Here is a 17,806-nt window from a genome sequence, read left to right as displayed (position 1 = left end):
GAAGAACAAGAGGGAGTATCTCACCGAGAAGCCACGAGAGGTGTGCAAGCTTCAACCAGAATGGCGATATCCTATCCTTGAAGCGGATGAAATGGCCCATTCGGCCTTTTGCTACTCAAATCGGAAGACAGATGTACTCCATTGCCCCTATCCGAGAAGGTATGGCAAAAACTATGATGCTGAGAAGCATGGCAGGCATAACTTTCCCAAAATTCCCAATATCAATGCTCCGCATGAGAGTGATATCTATCACTTCTAGTTGCGTGATCTGCTACCCTCTTTTGACAGTTTCCTTAAACTCTACTCAAATTGCCCGGATCCTGCCTTCATAGTCACTTGCAATTATCTCCGCCTCATAGTCAAGCTCTTACAGCAGCCACCGACTCCCTATGAGGATGGCCTGCCACCCTTATTCTTCGACATCAACACAGGGATTGACCGCATTGCCATGGCAAGACTTCTTCTTCAAGCTGTATTATTCCCCTATTACTACGTAGCCTTGCTTGAGGATATGGTGGATAGCAGATTTGCTCGGTGTACCAATCCTTTTTATCCAGAATCACCCATTTATCTCCGAACCTTTCTTAAGCCATATCTTTTGAGCAAAGGGTGTCTTTCACTTACCTTGCAGCCACTTCCTGAGGAGTGACTCCCTTGTGCATCAGATCAAGCTCCCTTGCTTCCTCATCATCGAGCATCATCATCAACAGAAGCACCCATGGAGAAGTCTTCTACCTATGTATTAGACTATGTATGCGCGTGCACTCACTATAGTATTTGCACCATAACCTATTCACGGTTTTGGGTCCTCAAGTGTGGGACAACACTTCAGGCTTGCCTGGAGTTCGACCCATCTCCCGAACCAACATCATCATATGTCCTATGCACGATCAGAAGACTAGCACTTTTTCCCTAGGGAGTGACTGCACGTGAGGTTTTACTTTGCAGGTATTCGAGTTGTGGAGAATCATGCGCATCACTTCTACATCAACATTGCATCTCCCATCTTCTACGACCTCTATTCCATTTTCCAATGACCATTCAAGTTCTATTCATCAGAAGGATCAACAGTCAAGTGTATCTTCAACATAGCCAACTTTTACAGGATTTGTCACCAGCAACACCATCAGTCTCACCATCTACCACAATTTGAGCAACATCATTTGTACCACCCGCTGCAGGCAACATCCTCATCTTCAACAACCACCGTTCTTCATCAGCCACATCCATTTCTTCTCCCTCAGGACTACTACTTGATCAAGACTGTTCCCAGCATTCCATGTCTTCGATGCAAGCTACAGCATGCTACCTACGACGTGAGTGCCATGGGACTGGCACTCGTCTAGGGGGGAAATAATGTTAACGGTATTTTGAGAAGGCTGCAGAAAGCGCAAGTGCTGGATACTATTTTTTGGTGGATTATTATTTTGTGGAGCTTCATTGTATTACTTTGGGCACTTGTGTATTACTTTTTACTCATGGACATCATCAGACTATCATGGTTGTATTATTTTGTGAGAGCCGTGCACATTGTATTTATCACCCGTAGTTGTATTTGTCGCACCCGCATGTGTTGCGTGGGTTGCGCACATGTAATTGTGATTAGAATAGTGTAGGCTTGGTCTATTTAGGCTAAGGTTCAAGCATGTTTCAAGGATTGACCGGCCTAAAGCCCACTATGTGGGTAGGATGCCCAAAGAGGGTACAAACCCTAATTCACAGTTGTGGAAACCCTAAACGCAAAAGGGGTGCAAACCCTAACCCTAACCCTAAACGCAAAAGGGGCGCAAACCCTAACCCTAACCCTAATTCTATGTCTATATAAGGGTGGGAGGTCTCAGTTGTATTCACCCCCTTTGGCACATTCATGCTGCGGAAGCTCTGTTAGTGCAACCATTCAATCTTTCTATTCTATCATCTTGCTTCCATTGTGTTGAGAGTGACTGAGAGGGAGAGAGTGAGAGGTGTGTTGAGCGAGGGACTGAGGGAAGGTGAAGCTCTTCGTCGTCTTCTTGCTTTTCTCGTCGTCTCTACTAGCTCTTCGACTCGTTGGTGTGCTTGGTGGTGGATGCGAAGGAGCGACGGCATCGGATCGTGTTGATCGTGGTCGTGGAACTATCTTCGAGCCTTTGAAAGGTAAGTTAGGTGAGTTCACTACAACTCGAGCTAGTCTTGTGTTCTTGCTTCCTTGGGTTGGAGAGGAGAATGCTAGGTTAGTTAGAGCGGAGCGTGAGAGACAAGGTGAGAGATTGTCGCCAACGTGAGTTGCAGCTTCTGAAAGAATAGAAGTGCGTCCAAAGTCCCGACTGTTGGTGCGTTTGCCTCAACATTTTGGTTCCGTTGCCGGGACCTAGGATGGTGCTATGGAGACTGCTATGGAGGCAGAGAGCAACAAAAACACACAGCTGGCAAGGGTTAGAAGGGGCGGAAGGTACGGAAGGAGAGGTGTACTGATGCACAATATACATTGAGTTGTGGCAGCCATCAGAAGGAAGGAGCTACGGCAAGAGGAGTGGCAGGAAAGCCAACCAGGCTGACTGGCAGCTCGTGAACTAGCAGTGGCTGTGATCAGAGGCGGGCAAATGGGCAAGGACAATGAGAATGGTAGAGGCAGACAGAACAGCACAATACCATCAGAGTACTCAGAATGAACAGGCAATGGGATCCATAAAGAGAAGCATGAGAAGAACAGCACAATACCATCCGGGTATCTGCACAGTGACTAGCAATGCCTCCAGTCTCCCTCTCTCTTCAAGGACTCAGAATGAACAGGCAATGGGATCCATAAAGAGAAGCATGAGAAGAACAGCACAATACCATCCAGCTATCTGCACAGTGACTAGCAATGCCTCCAGTCTCCCCCTCTCTTCAAGGATGCAATACATGCAAGATGATAATAAGGAGTGGAGCCTATACAGGTCAGCCAAATGAAATGGGCCAACCAACACTAAAATGTGCCACTCAGCTGTCCAAATAAGCGCCCAACTAAAAGCCAAATAAAGCACCCTAACACCCACGAAATGTACATTGGTAATAGTCAGTTCTATGGTTTCTGCTGGCATTGTCCTTCAAGAGGTCACTGCACCATGGCTGGATAATATCTGTTTGACTTCCGTTGTTCTCCTCTGAGATGTGTCTTCCTTTTGTTAGGAGCCTTGTGACTTCTTAGATTATTTGCTGGCTGTCTCTTTGCTTAGTCTGTTGGCCAGAAGGCCCCTTATACATGTCAAGATTTTTAACTCAACCACCTTCATATAAAAAGAAAATGGAAAGAGAAAGCACAAAACATGAAGAGGGAGGCAGGAGAGTTGATAATCCTTTTCACAAAGCAAGCTGTGGTGAAAGTAGCTTGCTTGCTTCACATATAATCCAATTTAATGACTAATTCAACAACCCAAAGACACATATGAGTTGTTTTTGCCATTTCAGTGATATCTCCAATCTGAATCATTTGTTACAGTACTGCTTCCGACATGGCCTTTTGTATGCAAACCAGAAATCACACCCTTTCACAGATATCCTCTGTTTTATGCACAAATTAGGATACTGACAAGCCCTACTGTGTCAATTGGAGCCCATAGCCTTTGACCCATCTCAAATATAAATTAGTTCAAAACACGGGTGCTTTGAGAAGATAATGGCATGTTGTAACCTGCCTATTTCCTCATTCTGCAAGGAAGACTTGTGATATTTACTCAAGCAGTATGATATCTCTACAGTGTGAAAAGCAGGAATTCACTTCAGTCCTAGCCAATTTCAGTCCTTATTTGCACAATTTCTGTGATAAGGCCTAAGGAATGAAATGCAAACCCTTCAATTTTATGCAATTCCACCAACATTAAGATCATACCTGGCACACTTGAAGATGTCTATACATGTTTGCATGGAAGAATGGATCAACACCTATATCCAGAACTGATAACCTGCCCTTTGATGCAGTTTCCACATTGATGACTTTCTGCTTGTTGATGTCCATTATGTTGTAGCTATGTCCTACTGATAATTCTTGCACTTGAATACACTGTAGACACAGATACCTTTGCTGCTTAACTGCTCTTCCACTAGAATGCGTACTTCTACAATGCCTCCATAATCCCCTTACATATTCTCAATACAGTAATACTTATGACCTTCAGGGCAGCTTCAAGGCTGATTGCCTCCAAGAGATCGCGAGAAATAAGGTTTCTGCCAATACCACCGGCAATAACTTCTTGGAGGTTGAGAGGGACTGCATTTAATGTAAAACCCTGATAGTATGTCGTATACATCAGCAAAACTAAATTTTTAAGCTACTCATTGTCTCTGAATATTCAAGCTTCATAGAGCATACCACTCCACAGCTGTTGAAGCCAAATGCACAGCTTGGCAACTCTCCAGCATATGTATATGCAACAAATGCTGATCCATTAGGAAGACTGGCATGAACCAGATACCTGTATATGAACATTGAGACAACCAATATGTTTTAGATGCTACTTCTCAAGCTATAAAATTCAGAATGTGGAAGGGAGATGAAGCATTTCCTAAAGTATCAGTCATCTCAACCTTTAAATATCCAAGAGATCAGAGCTTTGATTCTTACGCGTGATCTTTGACAGTCACATTCGCATCCTCATTATGAGCTATCAGAATCATTTTGTCGCAGACTAGCACATCTGAACATTCTTCTGCATTACAATTCTGCTTGATAAAAGATTCTTGTGATGTGAATGGGAACACCTCCTTTCGGAAATTCAATAGTAACACCTGCGGCACCATGGTCAAATACCAACTGGCCATTCAACACAAGTACGTAAAATGGGGCAGAACACATGCGAATGTTCAATGAACAGGTAGGGCACTGTGGCTTGGCCTCCATGTCCATTTCATTTGTGTCACTTTTTAAAGACCCATGTGACAATTCTGTCATCTTATTTTGGGCTGAAAATCCTTGGTGAAGGTAGATTAAAAAGGATTACAGCAGTAATTTCAATATTGGTACTCTACTCAGATCACATCCACACACTTAACTAATAATGGAGATGCCAAGTGTGTGATAATGGAAACTATACAAGAGCACACTGTCTTAAATTCTTGGCACATAAAGTGGTACAAGGACAAGATTCGAAAGAGTCTGGAGTTGAGAAGAAATGGTCAATTTCAACTACAGCACTATCTCAATTCTACCTCGATGAATCACACAATCCATCAGTGGAGTTAGAAGAGTTGATTTGGTGTCCATCCTGAATGTATGCAATGTTAGCAGAGCACATTTCATAGATGGCAAAGTCTATGTTTATATGTGTTTCAGCTTTTATACCAGAGGCTTTTTTTGTTGGCCAACCTAATTTTGGTAACTGATTTTAGGCTGGCCAACCGGTCACTTCCTTTGAAATTATTTCTGCCTATTTATAAGCAGTCTCCTGCCTCCTCAAGCATTCACTCAGATACACATCCTATAGCATGACTACTTCCAAATCGAGAGAGGGAGACTGGTGCACACTGTCAGTGACTCACTACCCATTCCATTGTATTGCTCTTGAGCCTTAGTGTATGGATTTCATTTCCCCATCTTCGTAAATGAAGAAGAACATCGAACCGTGCTCAGCACTCGCGACACTCGGCGCTACCCTCCTGCTCTGTCTGATCGCGCTCGCCCCCCCCCCCCCCGTCTGGTCCATGCCCTTCACCTCCGCCTGCTCACACCCGCCCCCTAGTGGGGATCACGTCCCTCACCCCGCCAGTTCGTGCCCCTAGATCGCAGCCCTTTTTTCTTTCTTTCTTTCTTTCTTTCACCCCTTCGTTTCAGACATCTGTCCCCACCTCTGGCCGCCCATGCGATTGGCCAGCTCGCCAACCAGGCATAACTGCCCCCCGCCCCGACGTCCCCCCCCCCCCCCCCAGGTAGCACCGCAACGTGATTGGTAGTTCTCTCAGAAGGGACGCACAATGGAAACCTCTAGTTAGACGCCGGCGCACTCTGCAAGTGCCCCCCAGTCAAACACCTTGAATATTTCTCTAAGGAGCAGCTCTTAGCCGTCTGAGCTAAGGAGCTGAGCTAATGGAAACAGTGATTTATGGTCAGGTAGTAGGAAATTCCCCAGCCAGGGCCCAGCTTTGGGACTGGCTTTACTCCACATTGAGCATCGGCATAGCATAGATCGTGGAGGCGGCCCTATTGGGCCAAGGGATCTTCATGGTCCGGCTCAGCTCAACGGACGCAGCTCGCGAGTTACTCGCTAGTGCACCATATGCATCCACGAAAGGGGTCATATACATGGTCCCTTGTTGGTACAGTGGCTTTATTGTGGAGGCGTTTGCACTCCACAACTCCGGTCACCCTTCTTTTCCCCGGCCTGGCGATTGAGTGTCGCCAGTTGGTGGAAGACTTTGGACGGCTCTTCCGCAGTCCTTCCCGCGTCTTTCGTGGATGCAAAGACAGCAGCAGGAGTCCCAAAGGTACACGTGGCAATGAAAGAGGTCAAGAATATCCCATAGTTCCTAGAGATTGAGCCAGGCGAGCATTCCTTTAGGCAACAGGTCATTGTGACTGGGCAACCAAGGCAGTGCCTATGCTGCCACGATTTTGGGCACCAGGCAGCAGTTTGTACGCGTTTCGGTGCCAAGGCGGCTCCGCCAACAGGTCCGCAAGTGGACGCCGACGGCTTTACTCGGGTCCAGAGACGACACAGAAGGAGACGGCAGGGGGGGGCACAACCACCTCCCACCCTCGTCAGAAGGCGGGCGTGTGACGCCCCCTCAACAAAGCACTCCACAGCCCCCCCTGTCCGTCCCACCCGACACGACCGCAGGCCCCCACATCCTCCACCCGCGCCGCAGACCGCCCCGCCTGAGTCCCCACACTCCCCTCACCCACCCCCCCCCACATCCCATGCCTCCCCTCCACTGACCTTGGCCCACACCCCCCTCTCTCTAGGGCCACCACCACCTCCACACCCACCATGCATCTCTGTCCATCCCACCATCCCTCGATCCTCTTCCCCCCCCACCACCACCCCTACCGAGCACCCCCCCTAATCCACACTCGGCTCAGGTGACCCACCCCCCCCCCCTCCTCCCACAGGGGGTGATGAGCCACACACACCTACCTCCGCGCACCAGCAGTCCTCCCCCTCCCACACAACCGCCAGCTCATCCGCCCTGCCGCCCGCCATACTTTCCCGAGACACGCATAGTTGTTGCCACAGGAGTTTTTCCGCAGTGGCCCATGGCCCTACTTGAGAGTTGTGGAGCACGGAGAGTTTCCACTACCTCTAGAGGTGGGGATCTTCGTGGTTCGTAAGTCAAGGAGGGGCAAGTTCCACCTACTAGCACCACCGGATGGACCAAACTATGCCTTTTTTCTTCAGGCCTCTCACTCAGGGGAATGGACGACCACACAAATTGAGGAGTTGAAGAGTCAGGTGGCGGATCACATCTCCCAGTGCATGGGAGATGAAGGATTAGCACTGTTTGCACAACAATGGCCTGGTTGCATGATGGACATTAACTTGGGGCTGGTGCCGAGATCCCACACTTGAGCATTACCTTAAGAGCCCCCCCACAATGGAGAGCTCCAAGGGACGTGATCGAGTGGTCCCCCGGCACAAGCGGCCGGTTTCTACCAGTATACAAAGTCGCGCTTCTCAGCATGGCTGATAGATGCACTGATAGTGCCACCTGGTGCATCTATCACCCCTATGGTCCGGCTGAGGGCCACCATGGGGGACTGGAATTCACCGTCCAAACCGGCGGCAAAGTGCACTTGCATGCCTCACAGTCTCTCTCCCTCATCAACAGCATCCACACCGAACAAATGCATGTTCGGTCAATCACAAGTTTCCCCATGAACTTACACCTTGCATCTTGGAATGTGAATAGTCTCCACTAAAGTGGGGCACGTGGTTCTAGGAAGTTAATTGTTCGGCAGGAGCTGCAGCCTGCCCTTGCTGGACAGATTGACATCTTGCTTCTGCAGGAGCACAAGCTCACCCCCACCCAAGCCCAGCGGGTTGGGAAGGTACTTCCGGGCAGCTCGCACCACACTGGGAGCACACCATAGGTTCCCATGACAGAAGTGGAGGCGTATGCATCTCTATTGGCCCGAGTCTCACCGCCTGTGTACGAGATCACGAGACGATAGTGGCAGGAAGGGTTCTATGGATCAGACTAAATATTGGAGACTCTTGCATTGGAGTCCTCAATGTCTATGCCCCTATGGAGGTTAGGGTACACAGCAGGTTCTGGGTGGAGATCCCAGATGGACTCCCAGAGGTGGACTCCTGGATCGTTGGAGGAGATTTCAACAACCTAGAGGCTTTGGAGGACCAGCAAGGTAGAGTCAGAAACTACCAGGGCATGGCTGGGGAAGAGCACGAGGCATGGGAGGTCTTTTTGCTTGTAGTCGGAGCACGTGATGTGTGGAGAGACCCTGCCTTCCACAAAAGGGAGAGGTCGTTGGACTTCTCTTGGGGATACAGGCGGCTGGGTGGAGTCTTGTTGGATCGGCTGGATAGGTTTTATGTAGGAGAGTGGGGTGGCTCTTGTGGAGGCCAGATTGAGCAGTTGGCAGGCACCACGTTGTCCGATCATTGCCCGGTTCTCTTGACGCTTGACCCCCCAGCATCCGCCCTAGACACAATCCTGTCGGATCCCTGACTCGATCTATAGAAGGGAGGAGGTGACAAGACACATAGAGCAGATTTGGACCAGAAAGTGGGATAGGAGGGACCGGATAGCAGAGGAGGATGCAGAGGTCCTAGCCGAGTCGAGCAGAATCTGCCAAGAGGCAGCCATACAAACCAGGCAGCAGTGCTGGGAGGAGGAGAGAGCACTCCAACGGGACCTTGCAGCCACACAAAGGTTATTGCAGGAGGCACCAGGGGATCCCACCCTCCACACGCAGAGGGTGCATGTGTGAGCAGCCATTGCTGGCCTAGAGGACAAGCGCTCGGAGCTCTCATTCCAAACCTCAGCAACCTTCTGGGCGCAGAAGGGGGACACAATGTGCAGGGAGTTCTTCCTGGTGCACCAGCTCCACACCGCAGGAGAGCAAATACGTAGCCTTCGTGATCAGTATGGGAGGACCCGTTCTAGCCCAAACGAGGTGATGGAGATTGCCACCGACTACTACATGCGCCTTTTCCAGCAGGAGACAGTTTCAGCCAGAGAGCAGAGATGTAGACAGCAGGTATGGGATCACATCCCGTCCCTCATCACAAAGGAGAAGGGACACTCCCTCCTAGCCCGCTTCACAGCGAAGGAATTAGAGGAGGCTTTCCATACACAGGATGGGCAAAAATATCGGGGGGAGGATGGCCTCTCTAAGGCCTTCTTCACTACCTACTGGGAAGTGGTGAAGGACCCCCTACTAAGGGCCTTCCAAGAGATCTTCACTTCAGGATAGATGCCTGGGAGTCTCTCGACAGGCTTCATCAATCTTCTCCCCAAAGGGAGAGACCGGCTCGAGCTCTCCTAGTGGAGGCCGATCACCTTATTGTGAGTGGCCTATAAGGCACTGGCAAAGATAATTGGTAGGCGACTATGCCCCGTGCTTCCATATATCATCCATGACACACAGAAAGGCTTTGTCCAAGATAGGAGCATCCTTTACAATGTATTTACCTTCTTTGAGGCGACAGAGTAGGCTCAGCACAATGGGCAGAGACTAGCCGTACTACTCTTGGATTTCGAGAAAGCTTATGACAGGGTGGTCTCGGATTTCCTAGAGGGCACCATGGTGAGGTTGGGATTCCCCCAGGCTTGGATTTGTGGGGTCTCCGCCCTGTATAGATCGGCCACCAGTAGGGTGCTTATAATAGGCGGAAGGCGAGGGGAGAAGTTTTGGCTGGAGAGATCGGTTCAACAGGGCTGCCCCCTGGCCCCATACTTGTTTCTACTCTTCGTAGAGGCGATGTCTCACTTTCTCAGCTCACGTGTGAGTGGGTTACGCAGCCTCCAACTTCCAGTGAGAGAGGAGACTGAGTTGCTAGACTCAGAGTATGCAGATGATACAACCCTCTATATAGAAGACGATGAGTTAATGCTGGAGAGTGTGAGCCTGGCTCTTGGCGTGTTCTGCTCTGCAGCGGGAGCGAAAATCAACTAGCGAAAGTCCGTTGGTTTCCTCACAGACATGGACTCCAGCACAAAGTGGGGCATCCACCTAGGATTCAGATGGGTGAGCAGAGGGCAGACCGTCCGGTACCTAGGATTCCAGGTGGGACTCCACATCACTCTTGCCCAGCAGTTTCTTCCTGTCCTAGATTCTATTCCGAGGAAATTGACCTACTGGAGCACAGTTCGCCTCTCACTAGCCGGACGAGCCCTGGTGGTTAACCAAGTCCTCCTAGCGACGGCCTGGTACATCGCTTCATGTTGGTGCTTTTCCTCATCCTGCGTAGTGTAGCTTCGCCACCTAGTGCGGAACTTCCTTTGGTTAGGGTCTAATGGTTCCAGGGATTCCAGGGCCAAGGTGGCGTGGGCGACCATCATACGACATAGGTCAGAGGGAGGGCTTGGGATCATCAACCCAAAGTATCAAAGTATGGCACTCTTGGACAAGCTAGTTGTCCGCGGTCTCACACCAAGCGGGCAGAACTCGAAGGTCCTATTGCAGGAGGGCCTTTAGGACTGTAGACCGAGGCTTGGCGAGGAGTGGAGGCCGTCCCTGAGATGGATCTTCACGTCTACCCAGATCACCCCCCCCCCCCCCCCCAATCACCTTTTCTTCGTAGCTTACTCCGCGTGTGGCAAGGTCTCTAAAAGACCCTAATCCAAAGACCCCCAAGCGGCCAAGAGGAAATAGACCGTCAGCCGCTGATCTGGAGCCCCCAGGTCAAAGATTGGGAAGGGGCACAGATAGGTGAACACCCCCACATCCAGTGGGCTGGGTGGGAGGCCGGCCTTGCCCGTATCATCAGGACATGGCGGGAGGTGTACAAGATGGCGGACGAGGAGGTGTTGCAGCAAGTATTAGGCTGCCAGAGACGAGTGGAGGTGAGGAGAAGGGAGAAAAACATGGCAATACCTCCAGAGTGGCTTGCTCCCTCGATATGTGAGCCAATAAAGCCCGGGGAGGTATGGGCAGCTAGGTTTTCGCCAACAGGCATCTCCCTTTAGGTGGCAGGTAGAGCAGGTGGCGCCCCGCAAGGGACTTTCTTCATCGTTTAGGAGGAGGGACGTCTAGTCCTTGACAAAGGGCAGCAGGATGAGTGGATTGTCGCCCTTTCATGGAGGAGGATTCGAATGGTGGGCCTTCAGGGGAAGACATGGCAATTGGACCCCTATGTTTTTTGGAAGGAGCTCAAGGAGTGGCGCCTTTGGATCTAGGAGGACAGACCACTTGATGAGCTAGAGTGGGATCCAAGAGAGTGGCTATGGCCGGCCTCTGCGATCGCCAAGAAGCCACCCAGGTTCCTAGAGTACACTTCCACGATAGACAGACATGTACTGATGCAGGAGGAGATGGACTGGGCGCCGTCATGTAACAGACACTAGGCGGAGCACAGCATCACGGAGCCCTTCCGACGGACCTTGTGGAGCCGCCTATGGAATAGCTAGAGGCCGAGGAGGGTGTCGTACTTCTTATGGATGGTGGCACATGGAGGCTTGGCGGTGAGAAGTTGGCTTACCCAGATGCAGGAGGGAGATTGTAAGCGTTGCACACAGTAGCCTCTGGAAACCCCAAAGCATTGCCTTTGGTCATGTGAGGAGGCGCAGCTCGTGTGGAGAGGAGCATGCCGCATCCTTCGCCATATAGCACCCAGCCTTGGATATATCTCATTGGGAGCTTTTTGTTGGCAAGCAGTCAGCCAGGGCGGTCACCTTTTGTATGAGGCCAGGATATAGGACACGATATTCATTATTAAGGCAGGGTCGTACGCAATGGTCGATTTGGAGGCTCTACCTATTCGCCAAGTACTGGAGCCCACAGCAGACCGCTCCGATGTATGGGAGATCATAGGTAGTCTTACTGAATGGCATATCTGGAAGGCGCGGTGTCAAGAGGCCTTCGGCGGAGAGAGACTTTTAGCACATGCGACCTTAGCAAAGCTCTGGACCCCCATAGCACGATTCCAAGGCTCATTAGGAGCACCAAGGTCACTTCATGCGCACTTGGGGCGGCCAGGGTCTATTCTTCATGCTGCAGGCAAGCAGCCCCAGTTGGCGATATACCCTCCCCCCATGGCTTCTTGCCCCCAGACCGCCTTGAGAGGCTTGTATATATGATGTATTATTGACTTTGCATCAGCTCCACCTAGTCTATTGAGCATGAGCACTCTGTTGTAATTAGTTTTTTGAGTAATATAATCAGCCACATTTTACTTGCAAAAAAAAAAAAAGGATTCCATTCCCGAGTCTATTTTCTTTGAGTTATTGTGTCCTTCTTCTTTTTCCTGGTCTTTGCGTTCGTTGCAATCTATATCAGTAGTGTTTCTTTGATTCCTTTGCTCCACACGTTTCTGACATGGTATCTATCACAACACAACACAAATAGAACTTGTATCCTTTTGATTAGTTTTTATAGTCAATTATTTACCGAATTTGTTTCCTTGGCAATTAAATGATATCTAGAAAAGTGCATTAGAGCTGGCCACTAATGACTGTCACACATTATGGTGGACCCATGTAATAGATTAGAAAAAAGATAGTACACACTTCCACCTATATTGCCCAATTGGGTGTCTGTGACTAGAACTCAAGCATATCAAAGCCAAACTCACACACAAAAAAGATTAATGCCTAAAAGTGTAGGCTAGTTTTGCCAGAACACAAAATTACAATTCACAAGATGGCATGATTATGAAAAGTTTATACAATGTGCATATGTAGGCTAAAAGTTCAAAATGCACATATTTTGCACTAAAATTTCATACAAGGATTCAAGCACTATTTTTGTAGTGCTTAGAAAGAGCTTTCACACAATACCCTTTTTTTTTAGGGGAGGGGAGAAGGGGGCCTAAATTTTAGGTGATCCCTAAATTTTACGAGCCTTAGATTAGCCTACAAATGCTGCTTCTAAAAAATAGGGATAACATAGTAAAAATACTAAGGTTTTGAACAAGCAATGCTTACTAAATTTGGTTGTCTCTATTATTGACGCTTCTCAATCGAAAAAGGAAGGCCATACAGAAGAGAAAACTGTCAGGACACTTGTTACACAAGATTCCAAAGTGTCTCACTACTTGTCGCAACTCATGACATGTGGTTGGACACTTGTCTTGTGCTACTTCACTTTCCCTCGTTTTGCTAAGTCTCCCTTTCTTCTATAAAAAGAGCTCATTTCCTCTCATTCTACATCCGTTTTGCTTGCTGTGAATTCGTGTACAACAACTGAAGATAACCCAAAGTTTGTTCTAGCCATCTCCATCATCATCCTCCAATCCATCATCAAATTCCTCAATTTTTCCCTCTCTCATTGCCATTTTACAAGAGAACAAACTTGTAAATTCATTGCAGCACCTCCTTTTTGAGCTCTCCCATTACAAGATTGACAAGGAAGCCATAGTGAAGTATTGTTGCTTCACCATGAAGAAAGATTGGTTTTTTCTCAACCTTACTCTTAGTTTGTAAAGAAATTAGTTATCTTCCTCAAAACTAATGAATGTTATAATTGCAAGCATACTACATTGTTCTGGGCATTTACAGTATCAAACTCTTTACCTCTTCAAGGCCACCTACTATTTTTTATTGTTGTTTTCAAGTTTCTTCATGTGTAAACTGCTGCAATAGCTTGTGTTTTGTATTGTCTATACCCAAGGAAGTTCATGAGTCTAAGCTAAGTGCTGCACAGCAATCAAGCCATCAGAGACACAAAGAGATTCAACTATTTCTACTTTTTGCAGTCAAGGATTGGTATGATCGCCATCAACATCAATGTCTTTCCAAGGCACATTGGTGGGGGCTTGATCACCCATTACTTGGATTGGTAGTCATGTTTGTCATGTATTGTCATCTCCTACCTATGAGCCAAACAAGGACATTAAGAGCTCTAACATGTCTATCGTGTGCTTAACGGAGGAGGGAGCTCATTCTAGAGTCTGCATTTCTTCTTTCAATTGGTTTAGGAGTGTTTATTAGTTAGTTTCCAATCATTCTACTGCTCCTACCACATTGCAAGTGCTCCAAATTGTCACGTCAGCATTACTGCTACCATGTCAACATTTTTGGCACAATTAGCTGCTGCTAACTACATTTAATGCACTTCACCTGATTTTTCAGTAGCCTTTGATGCTGGTCAGCAAGATTTGGGGGGTTTATGCTATTTATAGTCCCCCCAGACTAGTTGGGGGACCATTCTTCTCTCTTCATTGGCAGGTGCTCCATGGGTTGCTACAGTCTTCTCAATCTCCGGCATGGAGCACAGGCTGGATATTCTACGTCTCCGTCTCCATCACAGTCTCCATCCCCATCGGTGTTGCTCTCATCATTTCAGCTTGATGCAATGCCCTCATTGACACCTCGGGCTGAGTGCAGGGACTGATTAGTTTACTCCATTGTATTCAGCATTCTTCTTCAATCAGTGCAAATCTCTCTTTTTTTTCGTGAATAAGAGTATATTAATGTATGGAAATATTTACATCAGGCCTTCAGGCCAACCAAACAAAAAGAAAAACAACAGTAAGGAAGCCATCGGGCTATCAGAACAACCATTCTACATAAATACCACCAAGAGATCACACCAAAAGGACAGCAACAGTAGAGCGAACAATAGCCAGCCAGGGCGCAGCAATGTCAAGAAGAACCAGGTCAGCTGATATCATAGAAGAGATCTGCCATAGCATTTAACCACAAACACGGGCCACATGACCATGGATGCCCGATACCGAATCAAAAATAAAGGCATAACGAGTGTGCCAAATATGCCACAGGGCTGTCCACCTAAGGAAATGGAAAAGGCAGGAATAATCTCAAGGCAAACAAGACATAGAGAGCATGTTTCCCATAATCCACGAACGAGGAAGCATCTGCTGTTGAGTCGCCGAAGACCACATACGGGAAATAAAACTCCAAATCTATCGAGCAACAAGGCAAGAGACAAAGAGATGAAGCAATGTCTCATCACATGTAGTACAAAAAACACAATGGCTAGCAGAAATCTTTCGAGCACACAACACATCCCCAATTGGAAGACCCCCAATGAGCAGCCTCCACATGAACACTTTACCCTGATATGGAACCTTCGATTTCCAAAGTTGTATAAATCTTTCCTGCCATTTCTTTTTACTATCCCGAATATGCCATAGTTTATTAACCTTCCCAATGACCCAGTTCTTGGCCTCCAAAGGGCAAATCGCTCGGTAACACCACCATTCAGCATAACTCGCAAAGAAGCCGCAGCACTAATGGTGTAGATCAAACGAGACATCCGAGTACCAAAGCCCATAGTAGACATAAGTTCTGCAATGAAAGACCAGTCCAAATAATCAAAAGCCTTTTCCAAGTCTAATTGAATCAATACCACCTCCTGATTAGAGTGCTTTGCATAGTCAATAGCCATTTGCACATTCAAGACATTATGCAGAATGTTTCGGCCCTTAATGAAACCATATTGAAGAGGATGCACAATGGCAAGAAGATACTTATGGAGCCGATTCACCATTACTTTGGAAAAGATTTTATACATCGAACCCATCAAAGAAATTGGTCGCCAATGTTTCAACATAGACGGCGAAGGAACTTTTGGAAGCAATTTGATAAGACCTTTCCATAAGGAAGGCATGAACCCCGTTTCCCAAACCTGCTGCATACTGCGCAGAATGAAAAGTAAACCCTGTAGAAGAAGGGTGTAGCCATGACTAGAGATCTTGCTTAAGTACGGCAAGAGCAAACGCATTCCACACACGGCTTTCCGAAGCGTCCATCACCGAATGCTCTGATGTGGACTGTGAAGAATCAACACACATATTAAAATCCCCCATCAAAAAACTGCATCTGCCAAGTGACAAGGAGGTCTGCTAAGTATTCCAAAGATCCCGGCGGGATAAAGGGTCATTTGGAGCATAGAGCCCAAGTAACCATAAGATCTCTCCTTCAAATAAAACTTCAATCACCACAAAACGACCATGTACATCATTTTTAATAAGAACAGGCTGATATTTCTCATGTACAATCATAAGCACACCAGAATAATGCATGGCATGTGTCCCTGCATAAAACAAGCGAAACCCATGGCAATCCACAACTTTTCCTGCTTCGCCGTGACTCTTGTGCTCAACAGCACACAAGACATCCCACTGATTCTCATGCAATAAACTCCACATGGCATGTTACTTATTGCGAGAACAAATGCCTCGCATGTTCCACGTGGCTATCTTCATGTGTATTCAAAAAAGAAAATCAGGAATGAGGCAAAGCTTGCCTCGATTTAACCTTTTCTGCTAGAATGTCAAGAACTCCCTCATCCAAAAAATCAGCTAACACGGCAAAAGAGTTCTGACGGCCAGATTTAGAGATACACGGTATATCCACTATCTTGGGGATGGAACGGGGATAACGACGATCCCATGGGGTAATCACATTACCTCTAGCATCAAAAGCCAACTTAGCAGGTGGGCCCTTCGGACCGTCCGTATATACTTTCCTAGTGGGCTGATTGCGAGGAGCAGAAGAAACCATAACATAAGTAGTGTGCTCTGAAGACAACATGTCTTTCCTGCGCATATAAGTACGCAAGGAATCTTGTGAAACATTAGGCACAGTATCCGCCATGCCAGCATCAAACCTTTTACCTTTTTTGGCACGTATATCTACCGAGTCATTATCACGGGAATCCAAATCCGAAACCTGTTGTTTACCTTTATCCATAACCTTAAGTGGTTGGGTTGCATCCTGCGATGAAGCATCAAGCACCATATCTTCCATGGGAGGCAAAACATGCTCAGCATCTAAAGTCGGTTGCTTCGGTGGACATTCGGCCATAAAATGCCCCAATTTTCCACACAAAAACGATGCGAGGACATTGCGAGTGGCAAGGGTAGCATCCGCAATCGAAGTCACACCTAAACGGGCCATGCAGTTAAATCTCGGTCTGAGCTGATGTTTGTCTTCCCATGAAAGTAATCTGGATACTGCCAACAATTCCAGCTGAAAGGAGTTAGTCTGCAAGCGGTCCCCTACTGGATGCCAACGGGCCTTTTGGAGCACCACTTTCCAAGAGCCGACCAAGTGCAGTAACAAAGAGGAAGAGGGACTGGAAAATCGAGAGTCAGCATTAAGGACATGCCACCAGGAGGCCCGAAGCCGTGTGTTACCATGGCGTAGCCCGCTGTCCTCAAGAAAATAATGGGCTATGATGGTCCACGGGTGATGATCCACACACATGGCACGAAAAAGAGACCAACGAAGAGCCACCATATGAGTTTTTGCATCCAAAATAGCGCAACCACCCATGCGTTTAGGGGTACATACTCTCTCTCTCTCTTTTTTTTTTCGTAAAAGGTAATTGTATTAATTACGAAAAAAATACAAGGTTACTTGATTACAAGATACATGATGACACAAAGCCATCATGTGAAGCGGTTCTCTCTCTCTTTCTCTCTCTTTTTTCTGATTACAAGAGACACGAGGGCCCTAGGCCAACGTGTGGGGAATCCCCGTAGTAATGCACTAAAAAGGTTACACCAATCATGGCAACGACCCAGAGGCAATTGCCATATGCCACGGATGCAAATCCTCCCGAGGGAGCAAGTCGGAGTGTCGGATGAGATCTAGCTGCCAACGCAAGAGCCCTTTAAGCCTGGCAATATGTCGCGGTACATTAGAGGCCGAATCAAAGAGAAAAGCATTGCGCGTGGTCCAAATGTGCCAGCATCCCCAGTATCTG

The 17,806-nt window shown here is 47.7% G+C and overlaps 1 protein-coding gene across 2 annotated transcripts in view; it reads right to left on the bottom strand.

Moving 5' to 3' along the window:
- The window catches only part of LOC148010218 (uncharacterized), a 167,797-nt gene that overhangs the window by 49,258 nt on the left and 100,733 nt on the right, over positions 1-17,806 (bottom strand). For both annotated transcript variants that reach the window (XM_087672621.1, XM_087672622.1), the window contains exons 4-7: positions 4,583-4,746; positions 4,331-4,433; positions 4,131-4,247; positions 3,851-4,021 (exon numbers count right to left, since the gene is read on the bottom strand). In XM_087672621.1, the coding sequence (XP_087528747.1) occupies positions 3,851-4,021; positions 4,131-4,247; positions 4,331-4,433; positions 4,583-4,746 (555 nt within the window). The remainder of the gene's footprint in view (positions 1-3,850; positions 4,022-4,130; positions 4,248-4,330; positions 4,434-4,582; positions 4,747-17,806) is intronic.

The sequence above is a fragment of the Lygodium microphyllum genome, chromosome 30 (genome assembly GCF_053477565.2).
Source record: "Lygodium microphyllum isolate KBCC chromosome 30, Lygodium_microphyllum_v1.1.10, whole genome shotgun sequence".
In the NCBI taxonomy this organism is placed as follows: domain Eukaryota; kingdom Viridiplantae; phylum Streptophyta; class Polypodiopsida; order Schizaeales; family Lygodiaceae; genus Lygodium; species Lygodium microphyllum.
Note: the sequence above shows the minus strand (reverse complement) of the source record. Positions and strands in the feature narration are given on the sequence as shown.